General features: G+C 39.9%; 1 protein-coding gene across 3 annotated transcripts in view; it reads right to left on the reverse strand.

Annotated features, from left to right (window-relative positions):
• PRMT6 (protein arginine methyltransferase 6) overlaps positions 1–14,059 on the reverse strand; it is a 52,491-nt gene extending 38,432 nt beyond the window's left edge. For 2 of the 3 annotated variants that reach the window (XM_058439525.1, XM_058439524.1), the window contains exons 1-2: positions 12,719–14,059; positions 10,226–10,454 (exon numbers count right to left, since the gene is read on the reverse strand). In XM_058439525.1, the coding sequence (XP_058295508.1) occupies positions 12,814–13,941 (1,128 nt within the window). In that variant the 5' untranslated portion in view covers positions 13,942–14,059 and the 3' untranslated portion in view covers positions 10,226–10,454; positions 12,719–12,813. Of the gene's footprint in view, positions 1–9,891; positions 10,455–12,718 lie in introns of those variants that run through there. The other variant, XM_058439523.1, reaches the window with a different exon arrangement.
• Between the last annotated feature and the right edge of the window lie 214 nt (positions 14,060–14,273).

The raw sequence follows: 14,273 nt of genomic DNA on the forward strand, positions 1-14,273 counted from the left end.
CTTCGTCTGTCGCCCAGGCTGGAATTCAGTGGCAAAATCACAGCTCACTGCAGCCTTGACCTCCTGGGCTTAAGCAATCCTCCCATCTCAGTCTCCTAAGCAGCTGTGACCACAGGTGCATACCACCACACCCAGCTAATTAAAAAAAAATATTTGTAGAGGTGGGGTCTTGCTTTGTTGCCTAGGCTGTCAAAGTTAGTATTCAATTAAAAATATGCCATCTTCAGCTTGGGATACAATATTCTGATTTCCTGTTAGTAATGGAATTTATTAAATGGATTTTCACCTAATTTAAGTTCACCTAAGGCCTTTTGTAAAATTGGTTAGGCCAGGAAATCAGCCTTAAAGCACAAAAACACTTTCCCTCCTGAGGAATCTGAAGAAACCCAGAAAATGTTATATAATGGAAACAATTCAGTACTAAATCCTAGGCAAAATGGGGGATGCAAAGATGAATAAGAAATGTGCCCTGCCCTTAAAGGACAATAAAACAAAACCAAAGCAGACACAGGCAAGACCCAAAAGAGTAGAGCAGATTGCTTTCCATGGAGAGATGAGGAAATACTTAGTATGAGAGGTGGCGTTTAAGCAGGATCTTGAAGGTCGAATATGGAAAGAGAAAGGGAGCAGATGAGCTCTCTAGATAGGCATGGCAGCATGAGCAAAGGAAAGGAGCCAGGGAATTGCATCACAATTTTTGAGATGATAGCACCATATTTTTTCAGGAATTGAGCCACATTTGCCCAACAGATGTTGCTTTATGGGTTCGTTTCCAGAATTTCTACAAAGTGTGTGTGCATGTTTATGTGTGTGTGTGTGTATATATATTTATTTTTATTTATTTATTTATTTTGAGACAGAGTCTCGCTCTGTCGCCCAGGCTGGAGTGCAGTGGTGCAATCTCAGCTCACTGAAAGCTCTGCCTCCCGGGTTCACGCCATTCTCCTGCCTCAGCCTCCCGCGTAGTTGGGACTACAGGCGCCCGCCACCGCGCCCAGCTAATTTTTGTGTAGTTTTAGTAGAGACGGAGTTTCACTGTGTTAGCCAGGATGGTCTCGATCTCCTGACCTCATGATCCGCCCGCCTTGGCCTCCCAAAGTGCTGGGATTACGGGGATGAGCCACTGCACCCGGCCTTATGTGTATATTTGACTAACAGAGTACATTAGTTGAATGTGAAGCGAACTCTATTGGGTAGGTTTCTTCCTTCCTCCTTCCTCCTTCCTCCTTTCTCCTTTCCTCCTCCTCTTCCTCTTCCTCTTCCTCCTCCTCCCCTCCTCCTGCTTCTTCTTTATTATTATTATTACTATTATTTTGAGAAGAATCTCGCTCTGTCGCCTAGGCTGGAGTGGCTCAATCCCGGCTCACTACAACCTCTGCCTTCCGGGTTCAAGCAATTCTCATACTTCAGCCTCCTGAGTAGCTGGGATTACAGGCGCATACCACCATAGACAACTGTTTGTTTGTTTGTTTATTTATTTATTTATTTTTCGAGACAGAGTCCCGCTCTGTCGCCAGGCTGGAGTGCAGTGGCATGATCTCGGCTCACTGCAACCTCCGCCCCTGGGTTCAAGCGATTCTCCTGCCTCGGCTTACCAAGTAACTGGGACTACAGGTGCGTGCCATCAGGCCCAGCTAATTTTTGTATTTTTGGTAGAGACAGGTTTTCACCATGTTGGCGAGGATGGTCTCGATATCTTGACCTCGTGAACTGCCCGCCTTGGCCTCCCAAAGTGCTGGGATTACAAGCGTGAGCCATCGCGCCCGGCCAATTTTTGTATTTTTAATAGAGGCAGGGTTTCACCATGTTGGCCAGGCTGGTTCGAACTCCTGGCATCAAATGATGTGCCCACCTTGGCCTCCCACTGTGCTGGGATTACAGGTGTGAGCCGCTGTGCCCAGGCTGTAAGCTTTAAAATAAATATTTATTAATATTAATAATAAAGAATAAAAAGACAAATATTATTAAGAAAAAATAAATCCTTTAAGAGAAGAGCAAATGTCAGACTATGTTAGAAATAATATTTATTCATCATTACAAAGATTGCATCAAAGTTGGCTTGGGCAGAAAACTGATATGAAACAATACTTTTTCTGGTTGGGTGCCAAACACTTTGGGACACTGAGGCAGGAGGATTGCTTGAGCTCAAGAATTTGAGACCCACCTGGGCAGTGTAGTAGACTGTCTTTCCAAAATAATTTTAAAATAAATAATATTTTTTGAATCGCAAGCATTAATGATAAATTTTGTTTGTTCTGCTTTAGCTCAGACATTTTGTCTCATCTCCTGTATCTATCTTCTGAACATCTGTTGATTTTCCAAACCCCTAATATTTAGAGAGAACATTACTTATGCTGTAGTCTGCCACTGTTGTTTCGATCCTCTCCAACATTCTCTACTCCTCTTGCATTTTCTTTTCCAACTTAGGACTTTTTTACTTCTTTCTTTTACCATGAAAATCTACCTATTGCTGTTTTCCATATATTTTCTTATACGTAGCTTTCTCTCTTTCTCCCATCTTACCTATTATTAAAATTATACTTTCTTATATTTCGGAAATGCTGAGGTATGTGTGAAAATCGTTGATTCAACTTATGCTAAAAGTGAAATCTAGTAGTATTTATTACATGGATTTTATGGTCTTGCATTGAAAAGAATCTTTACCTCAAGTTGTTTAAAAAAACTCATAAATTTCATAGGGATTAAGTATCTGAATTAAAATTAATTAATGAAAATGGATGACAATTTGGGATTATGTCCCGCACCTTTGGATTAGGAGAAGGCTTTTTAATTAGAAAAGAAACTGATAAGCAATAACAAACAAGATTAATAGATTAGAGTAATAAAAATAAAAAAGTTCTGAATGACCAAATATTAATGAAGTAAAAAAAAATCAGATGAAAGCATGACAGCACGTGATAGACTATGCCTAATAAACAAAGAGCCCCTAATAGCCATAACATCCAATAGAAAAATGGGTAAAGCAAGTAATATGTTCACAGAAAAGGAAATATAAATGGACAATGAATATAAAGAAAGATGCTCAACCCACCAGGAGTTAGGGTAGTAAAAACTAAAACAAGAAGCTATTTTTTTTTGCCCACAAGATTAACATAAATAAGATTAATAATTTCCTGATGAGTGGGTGTATCACAAAACAGGCTTTCTCTTATATCCTTGTTAGGAATGTGAATTATATGACCCTTTCAGAAAACAATCTGCCAGGATTTACTAAAATTAAAAATAAGCAAATACTTAAGGGAGTCTAGCCTAAAGATACAGAAATATCAGTACACAAAACAATAAATTTGCATACCACAAATTTCATATTGCTATTATCAATAATAAGTTATTTGTACATATATTGACTTCTTGGGATACTTAGTATGTGCAGAGTTAAGCTGAAAAAAGAAACAATTTCTAGAGTAACACGAATTATATGTTTACATATTTGTAAAAAATTATATAAATATTTGTATGTAATTTTATGTAGTGGAAAGATATACTGAACTGTGGAAATAGGGAATTATTAACTTTTTCCTTTCAAACAATTTGTTTCATTCGCACTTTATTAATGCAGCTTCAAAAACCTAATGAAAGAGGGACATAAAACGAATGTGTCTATAACTATTTTAGAATGTAAAGGAGTCTTAAAAAGGACATTTACCGCTATAGCCATATCCTATCAGTGTTCCAATTACATTGCTTTATATTCTTTGCTTTTTTCTTTCTTTTTTTTCCCCATATCTGCTCCCCCAGTGCGTTCATCTCAACCCTCAGCATTGCACTGGCAACCCTTTGTTGGGTGACCATCCTTAGCCTGTGGAACCTGCAATGCACATTCATGTAGAGAGCCAGGAAACTTATGTCTCCCCTGGGGCAGTCATTAACGAATGACTGGCAGGTGAGAATGTAGGAATGTTCCAGATTTTTTGCTTCTTCACTGGATACATTCTTAGGCGTGATCCATCCTGTAGCCAGAGTATCTCTGTGAGACTGAACATTTCTTGGGAATTTGCTCGATATCACACTCTAGCCTGGCTTCCCACACCTAGTCTCATTTGCCAACTACCCTTCTGCCATTTTCTAGGAACACTTTTTGATAACACTTTTACATGTATCCTTATCTCAAGGTTGGCTCCTGGAGATTCTGACCTAAGACAATGACCAGTTGGCTTTAAATGCCTACAGATGTCACTTTAACTCTTGAGAGCCCAGGTATCGTGGTTAGGTCATTTACTTACACCATGGCCTTGGACAAGTCACCAAATTCCTTCATGCCTTTGTTTTCTCATCTATAAGATAGGATTGATAATAGAACTACTTCATGGAGCTATTTCGAAGAGTAAATAAGATAATGTGCTTAAAATTTATCTAACACGTTAGGCACTCAATAATGATTAAAAATATTAACAAAGACGCTTTATACAAGTATCATGACTGCTTCTCTCTAGGTAGGTTGAGGCCTGTCTGACAAAAGGAGGCATTTCCTTTAAATGGAAATTTATAATAGATTTGGAGTCTTCCTTAGAATGAAAATCACTCTTTATAGAACATTATTTTATTATGTATAACTCATGTGAAGTAAATAAAGTTAATACACTATTGATTTTAATGGAACTTTGCATGGTTTGATTAATATACCATTATTACATAAAAATATTCTACATGCTGAGTAGTAGTGGCTGCATTAGAATATTGTTTGGCGTTAAGTTTCACCATATGCTTTTTTCACAACATATCCCAGCGAATGCACTATTATTTGGTATAAAATAAATCAGATATAGTGACCAAAAAATGAAAAATTATAACCCATTAACAGCCATATCACATATGTTAGCACTGAATAATATATCATTTTAATGTTTTAAATAACATTAGTGTTTATGGGGATAGTGCAATGACCACATCTGCTATGTCTGGTTTTAATTTTTAGAACTTTGTTTATAGTAACTCAATCATTTTATCTCCTATCTGTATATGGATTTACCATTCTGAAACTTTACTATAATATTTTTCTTTGACCCAGTGTCAAGGTATTAATTTATATGTAAACCTATCTTATAATAATGCCTTGGCTCTATGAAGTATCTTTGGTTGGGGTTTAAAGCAAAACTAATATTTAATTTTATTTTTACCAACAACACATTTCCTGGTGATTTATATTTTCATTTTATATTAAAATCCTCTTGTAATTGTTGTCATTCTCTCTTTGTTTTCCTCTAATTATTTTGCCTAGAGTAAATTTTTAATTATTCAGTGACTGGATATTTAATCTGTGGATTTTCCAAATACTCTCTTTTTAATTCTTTTACTGTTCATTCTAAAGCATTTAAATGTTTTTTATTTTTATAATTTCACCAGATGATAAATGATGGTAGAGTGAGAATTTCATATTAAAATAAGCAGTTTGCCCTTTTAATAAAGATTCCTGGTAAAAAGTTTGATGCCAATGAATGCATAAAATAAATGTTTTAACCATTTGTGGACTGGAATCCTTTCACCATCCTATATAACTTAAAGTCAAAACTCTACAGTTTGCTCTTAGAAAAATTTTATAATATAATAAACATATTACCTTTAATTATATTAATATATGTAATTAATATATAATATATAACATAATAATTTTACCAAAAGCAAAGTTGCAAGTGTTAAAAAGAAAGCCTAATAGTCACACCACTCCACACCACCTACTAAACTGCACACAGCTTGCAATAATGGGGAGTGGAAAGTTTTCTTCACAAATTTGAGAGGATTAAGTAGTTCTTACATAGAAAAGTCCTTGTACAGATTTAGAAATTAAGCTGAAAAGTGAGGTTAAGCACAATGTCAAATATCAAAATAAGCAACAGTTATGTCAATCAAAATACTGTTATAAGCCCATGATTTAAGGAAGAAGGAAATTACCTGAGGAAATTGTGATGTAGGCAGAAAGTAAGCATAGGGATCCTACTCATCATTTATATGCTTCTCTCACTCACTTTAGGCTTTTTTTTTGGCCCCAAGATGTTTTTATGTTACCCTGTGACTGTGGAAAAACAGCTATTGTCCCCGATGCCCTCTATCAAACTACCTTTTGAATGCAGGTAGTTTGTACAGTTGTACAGTTGTACATAACTATTTTCCTTTCATTCTACACAGGTCAGAATTTGTATTCTCCCTTCCTATTAACTTTCCTGTTGACTAAAATAACAAAATTAATTCATACTAAAGTGTGGTTATAACCTTCCCTTCCAGAAAATTTTCACTGAAAAGATTTTTAAACCCAAATGGAATTCTGAATTACTTTAATTTCTAGAAATTTCACAAAGAACAGAATGTTTCGTTACAATGCGTGTTTCCGTAAAATCAATGAAGTCAATTGGCAAGTAGAACGACATCAGTATAGAATGTAGCATTAGCACCACCAGGTAACAGTCACGGAACACAAAATATATTGATGCAATTGAATGCAGCAACCTACTTCTTCCTATTGGCTCATTCTGTCTTAGAGATGTTTATTAAGCCTTCTCTCTGTCTTTGTGAATTTTACTTTGTATAAGTCTTCCTTATTTCCTTCCATCAAGCTATTTTTATTTATATTTACTGCAGGGTTTCTTTATTACAAATTTATATTTCTTAACTAGTTTTATTAAAATTGCTATTATTTTGTTAGTATTTTTTTGGGACAAGGTCTTGCTCTGTCGCCCAGACTGGAATACATTGGCCCGATCAAGGGTTGCAGCAACCTCAACCTCCTGGTCCCAAGCTGTCCTTCTATCTCAGCCTTCCAAGTAGCTGGGACCACAGGCATGCACCACCATGTCTAGCTAATTTTATATTTTATTTTTTGTAGAAATAGGGTGTCTCTGTGTTGCCCAGGCTGGTCTTGAACTCCTGGGCTCAAGCAATCCTCCAGTCTCGACCTCCCAAAGTGCTGAGATTTCAGGCCTGAGCCACTCTGCACACTTGTTAGACTGTTGGTTACAAAGTTACATATGTTTTGATGGTTCACCAAACCCATTTTTCCCTTAAGCTTGTTATTTTTATTGAATAATTTTGCAGAATTTTGGGGGTTTTTCAGGAACATATATCACATGATTATAGGAGTGTTTGTAAAGTATTTTAAAAAGTGTGGGGAAAATATCCTTCCATCCTACCTCTTCTTTTTGTCCTTCCTTTCTTGCAGGAGGCAGCCTAGAGAGACAAAGGAACTTTTTTTCTTTCTCTCAGCTCCCTGCATTTTAAGTGTCTGTTATAAGGGTTTACTCAGTCAACTAAAATCACGTGCCTTCCCCTACAGTTATTATCAATAACGATAAACTTAATTACCAAAGGTTCCAAATGAGTACAATTCCGATGTCACTGGTCATGTCTTAAATTTTACTAAAATTCTCTTAATTTTAATCAGGTCCAAGATTCGTTGTTTCAAATGTCTTTTCCTATGAGCATGTATAATATTTTGAGAAATAGTCTCCTTATATCATCTTCTTCCCTATCACTTAAATTGTTTTGACACATTTTGGAAAAGGTTTGGAAGTCTGTAACTCTCCTTACTGTTATGTTTAAGATTTTAATCAGGGCCTGTTCTAGGCTTAGAAAGTCCTGCAGAACATTTAGTTTCCACAAATTGTCTTTATGTCTCAGATTTTTCACATAGTCTCTTCATTCTATAAAATGTAAAATGCTATAAATTTGGCTGAAAGGATGAGATCACATCAGTTATCCATCGATATGAACAATGTGATGAGACACCACCTTTTGTAGGAAATAATGGGGACATGTATCAGAGTCTTCTGGCCTCCTTATCCTCAGAGCTTCTGCAGGTATTCCAAAAAGTAGGAAGATATTTTCATGCCAAAAAATTTAGAAGAGAATAAGGTTACGTACGTTCCAACAAAACACGTAATATTTATTATAAATGACAGAAGATAAAGCAAGAAAAAAAATTGGAGTATAGAAGTGGAGCCAGATGTAAAGTAAAAAAAAGCACAGCGAAGCATAAATTTGGCTCAGCTCTCTAGTAGCCAATGTGAGAAGGGTCATCTATGCAATATACTGTGTTCATTAGCTGAAACAAACCAGTTATTCAGAGGACATAGTCTTACTTTTGGAACTAATAACAAGAGACTTTTTCTCTGAGGATTTCATGATCTATATGATAAGTAATATTTTTGCACTTGGGAGTTTTTTGCACTAAGGATAAGTGGGCTGGCTCTTCTCAACCTTGCTTCAACAGATTTAGTCGGAATGATGTTGGGACTCAGAAAATACCCCAAAATGAAGAACTTGGAAGCAAAAGTGTTTCTCTGATCTTCTCTTGCCCTCCTGTTTCTCAGTCCAATGCTCCCCTTAGGCTAGCCATAGAAACTACAATTGCTTTTCCCCAAGGCAGGTCGTAGACACCAGAACCCCCTTTCCCCAAAGCCAGTCATAAAACCTAAAATCATTACTCACTTTCCCTCTGCCTTTCTATACAAAAACTACTCATAAAGAAATTCTGTGACCTACCTTCTTTGACTATGGGTTATAAGACCCTCATTCCAGAGATGGTGTTGCCTCACACCAAGAAGGAAGGAATGCATGCTCACAGAGGCCAAGAATCTAGACAGACAGGCCCTGCTGGGATCCCCTGCTCAGTCTGTTAGCATGAGATCATACCCTTTTTGTGCAATCATATTTCTACATAGTTATCCATATTTTGTTGAACTTCAGCATAAAAATGGACACTTTCTCCTGTCTCTTTGGGTCTTCTGAGGGCTCCCATGTGTACACATTATATAAATTTGTATGCCTTTTCTCCAATTAATTTGCATTTGTGAGTTGACTTCTCAGAGAAACTTCAGAGGGCCACAGAGAACTTTTCCCTTGGCCCTGACAGTCTTTCCAGGCTAAGGATGCAAATTACTGAACTGATATAGGTAAATTTATTGCCCATACTGTATACTAGTTTTTAGAGGGTAGAATTTGCTTATCATAGAACTTGAATGTTTTATAGTTGGTGTTTATTAAATCATGAAATGAATGGATAAAAAGATGTACAAATGGGAGGAGGGGGGCCTCATTGACTGATTCATCTCTCCTCAGCATTGGGTGGTACAAAGTGTGAAGATGCTAACAGGGCTGGCTATAAGCAAAACGTTAGCCAGTTTTGTTTGCTGGAGGTATCTTTCATGCTCACCTTTTTTAAACTCCTTCTGGCCACTTTTAGCCACATCAGATGCCTCTGCTCCTCAGCACCAAGCACCTGAGTTCATCTACCTTTGCTACTGTTTTGAGGAGTCAGTTTTCTGGGGGCCTCAGAGAGTGCCACATTTGACTAACTGTTGGGAAGATGGGTATGGGGGTATTTATGCCAATGAGTGCCTAGTAGTTGACAAGTGTGAGATCCTATACACTGAAAGTGGTACTTTGAGGCCTATGAGATACATCTTTAATGAGACTTCCTTAAGCTAAAGACGTTTCCCATTCCTTCATTCATCAAACAATAAAAGCTGTTGTCACTCATTCAGGAGGTACGTACTTCTGTTTTTTTTTTTTTTCTTTGAGACAGAGTCTCGCTCTGTCACCCAGGCTGGAGTGCAATGGCACTATCTCGGCTCACTGCAAGCTCTGCCTCCCGGGTTCACGCCATTCTCCTGCCTCAGCCTCCCAAGTTGCTGGCACTACAGGCGCCCGCCACCACGCCCGGCTAATTTTTTGTATTTTTAGTAGAGACGGGGTTTCACCGTGTTAGCCAGGATGGTCTTGATCTCCTGACCTGGTGATCCGCCCGCCTCGGCCTCCCCAAGTGCTGGGATTATAGGCATGAGCCACCGTGCCCACTTCTGTTTTTAATTGAAGCAGGCAAGATTAATATAATAAACATGTGAATTTTTGTTTGGAGTTAGGAATTAAAAGCCAAGCGTTAGCTATGTAACCTTAGGCCAAGTCCTTCAGTATCTGTATAACTCTTGTTCCTGATATGTAAATTGAGTTAATTACTTGCCCTTTCTAACACCAAGACCATCCCAGTCTTTAGCCCATTATCATTTATTGTACTTACCATTTTATCTTATGAACATATCATTTGAAGGAAGAAACTGTGTTTTATTGGTTTGTATCCTAAATGCTTATCACAATGACTGTTACGTTGTATACTCAATAAAATGTCCATTGGTCCAATGAATTAATGAAAATATTTGTAAACTTTCATAGTGCAAAATAAATGTAAGTTGTTTGAGGGAAGCAGGTCAAACTTTACCATGTTTTCCTCTCCTTTGGGCCTGGTAGTTCCTGCCTGTGGTCCAATGGCACCAAGCAGTCAGTACCAGTCCATACAGACAGATTGGATAGTGCCTGGATGCTGATACATCTTACACCTTCATCCTTCTGGAGGTGTCCTCACTCCAAAGGTCTTGAATTCCCTTTGGATCATTTGATGTACAGTGTCATACATTGCTCCTCACGTACAACCACATACTGTTGAATACCTGTAAAAAAATCAAAATGTTGAATATTTATTCTGTCACGTTTTGCATGCATCCAAGTGCTCCAGGTTTATGACTTTTCCCTAACTACAACACTGAGGATTTATTGAGATCTTATTACATACCAGACATTGTGTAGTCACATGTATTAACTCGTTCTATCCTCACGTCTATGACGTAGGTACTATTGTTATCTCCATTTTGCATACGAGAGGAATTTCCTCCATTTTGAAGGAAAAAAGGTGTTTAATGTTTTGCCCAAGGTCACGAAGAGTGGTGGAGCCTAGGTTCTACTATGGGCTGTCTGGCTCCAGAGTCCAATTTTGTAGTCATTATGTTATGCTAACTCTTGACTAATTGCTTCAGTTGCTGTATTTTTATAATTCATTTTTCTTTTGGGAAGGAGTAATAAAAATCCTGAAGCTTACTTTAACTATGGAATACATACCCTTTACTTCTATAGTTCCTTCAAGTTTTAACTGAGGTTCCCTTTATGTGCTTATACTGATAATGATAACTCTATAGTATTTATCAAATATATAAAAAATAGAATTTGGAAGAATATTCTCATTTATCACTTAGTAAAGGAATTGTTAAATCAAGTTTTTTTAAAAAACAAACCAAACCACCAGAAACCTACTCAAAATCACACACTAAAACTCTAAAGAAATGCTTGATTTAAAACATTGAACACCTTATAAGGAGCTCTATTTTCCTTCTAGCTTAAGTCTAGCTTGCTGTGACTGTAGCATTTACATGAGATGATCACTATCTTTGCATCAAAATGGTGACGGTTATAACTGTACTGCTTGCTACTCAATTATCTTGTAAATTGATAATTTTGTACATGTATGTCTCTCCATGATGGAAGATCTTGTGTTATATACAACCAAAGTTTAGCAAATTAGTTTTTATACTCTAATACTTTAATATGCAATGAATAAAAGGGCAGAAAACTCAGAATTACAATAAATGTTAGGCTTTTTCAAAACATCAGTTTTTCACACCTATTTTCTTAGCATACAGAAGCTCGAAAATCATACATTAAGCATAGTTTGAATTGTCCTGAAGTTATATTCTGAAGGGGCTGTAACACTTAAGAACTAATAATATTAAAAAGGCAAACGCATTATAACTCATAGCACACAAGGCTTTTTACTTCATGTATAAAACGTGAGACTGTCAATGTTTTATTGGCTACAAGGATAAGGAGGGAAACATCAGTGAAATAAATTTGATAACAAGATTCACACTTCATTACAAGTGATTTTCCTAAATTCACAACTTTCACATTTGGCTGAGTGAAAGAGAAAAAAACAAAACAAAACAAAACTGAAAAGGGAACTTTCACTACTTGTAAGTAGGCCAACTCACATGATCCCTCCAAATGAGAGAGTTTAAATGAGAATGAGTACTTTTCTAGCTGGGAAAATATTTTTCTTAATTAAGTGAGTTTAAATAATTTACCCACCGGTGAGGAATAAGCCCTTGGGCTAGGCTCAGAAACCTCCTCTACCAGCCTGTTTCATAAGAATTACACAAATATTTTTATGGGACATACATGAAATATTTGTTTTTTGGTTGTAATAGTAGAGACAAGAATTTTTAAAAATCCATACTATTTCTGTCTTTCAGGTCTCTTTCTCCTAAATGCACCTTCTGAGTTTCTTAGGTATGCTGTACAAAGTCCATTTTACTTAACGGATTAATGTGTTCACCAACTTTAGCACCCTATGATGTATGTGGTCAGAGTAATGAGAACAGGGCTATTTAAACTGCTTCCTCATATCCTTCCCCTTAATTACCAGTAGTGAAGTTTACTTAGAAAACAATGAGGAAGAAGTACAATAGCCTATAGGCACCTAGGGAGGGGGAATTAATTCAGACTGAGAAAATATGGCTCTAGAGAGATACTAAAGTCGTACTGGAAATGTCTGAAGTCTAAATGAACCCTTTCTCCCCAGCTTCAGACTTAGATAAAGGTGTGAAGTGTGAGGTGTCAGGGATGTGCATGGACCCTTCAAAAACTGACATTTTCATCCGTGTTCTTCCCCCTTCCTCCCCCAAGAAACAAAATATACGGAAATACAAGTGCTTAGTACTACATGCTTTTGAGGCTTAAATGCCCAATAGCACGCTGTATCCGTTGTTGAGGGGGAATCACTTTTCAAGTAAACATCACCAGAAGAATCTCTTCAAATGGAGAATGAAGTCACTCTCCCTCCCTAGAGGCTATGAGAGAAAAGGGAGACAGATATTCCCCCTACTTGCACGTGGGATCTTCCTTTCTCCTCCGACCTCGCTACGCCTCTCCCACGCAGGTCAGGCTGCTTTGGGAGGTAGCTGGGAGAAAAGGCAACGCTCAGTCCTCCATGGCAAAGTCTTTGGTCTTCTCCTCCTGGTCTCCCACTTTGTAGCGTAGCAGCACGCGCAGGCGACGGGGGTTGTCCCGGGAGGGCAGCAGCGTGATCTCTCCTGAAACGTCCGTGTCTTGCTCCACTTGCACCGGCTCGTTCAGGTAGAGGAGCGCCTGTTTCCAGTGCGTGGCCGGGTGAAAGGGCGAGGTGGACAGCACCAGGGGTTTCTCCGACTCCCCTCCAGGGAAGGTCACCTGGAACCAGATGGCAAAGCCATGCATGGGCGCCGAGCCGTAGCAGCTGCAGCGGAAGCGCCCGCCCACTCCGGCCTCCAGCTCCTGCTCCAAGCCGACGCGGGAGAGCTCTAGCTGAGCAAAGCGCTGCGGCCGGGCCAGCACATCCTCGCCGGACAATCCTTGCACAACGATCTCCGAGTGGCCCATGAGGCAGCGCGTGGCGAAGCCCTCCAGGCAGCTCATGTCCACACCATAGTGCTGCTTCACCTGGCTCCAGAAGCCCAGGCGCCATTCCAGCATCTGGTCGCTGATGGGGGCTATGAAGAGCTCGGCGGAGGCCGGCAGGAGAAGACCGCCCTCCTTCAGCCACTTGGTTCGCGCGTGGAGGACGGAGCTCAGCATGGACTCGTGCAGGAGTCCGTAGCCCATCCACTCGCTCACGATGGCATCCACCTGTTCTGGCAACTCCACAGTCTCCACCGGTCCCGGCAGGACGTGCACCCGGTCCTCCAGCCCGTTGAACCGCACCACCTCCCGGGCCTGTTGCCAGATGGCGCTGGCCTCCACCGCGTACACGCGCCGGGCCCCGGCCTGGGCACAGAAGATGCTCAGAATGCCAGTGCCCGCGCCCACGTCCAGTACCGTCTTGCCTCGCAGTGCTGCCCAGTTCCGAAGGATACCCAGGCGGTAGGCATCGGTGCGGACGCGGTCAGCGATCATCTCCTCGTGGACCGAAACGTCCGAGTAGCACTCGTAGTACAGCTGGTCCCGCTCCCGCTTAGTCCTCCGTGGTCGCTCCAGGGCCGCCTCCCGCTCCGCGCCATCTTCCTCTTCAGTTCCCTCCCCTCCTTCGCCGCCGCCCCCCGACTCAAGCTTTCTTTTCTTGGGCTGCGACATCTTGGCCGCTCTGGCCGGCTCCCGGCGGGCGTAGCGCGGCACGGCGCGGGCTCCAGGAAACGGGGGCTTCTGGGACTTGTAGTGCGCGCTCGTCCTTCCTACTTCCTGCGGGGTCGTCCGGCCGGCGTCGCGGAAGGTCTCCCGTGCCTGCCCACGGGAGCTGTTTTGTATTGCTCTTCTGGTGTCCTGGCATCCCTTTTCCCACCCACGACGCCCACATTCTGAGATCCTTTCATTCCCCCTCCCACCCTTAGCTCCTCAGTTTTTTGCTTTCACTCCGTTCCTGAAGTAGACACGCCCACTTAAGACTAATAATCCACTTTTGTTTCTTC

Source organism: Hylobates moloch, unplaced genomic scaffold, assembly GCF_009828535.3.
Source record: "Hylobates moloch isolate HMO894 unplaced genomic scaffold, HMol_V3 SCAFFOLD_5, whole genome shotgun sequence".
NCBI classification, from domain to species: domain Eukaryota; kingdom Metazoa; phylum Chordata; class Mammalia; order Primates; family Hylobatidae; genus Hylobates; species Hylobates moloch.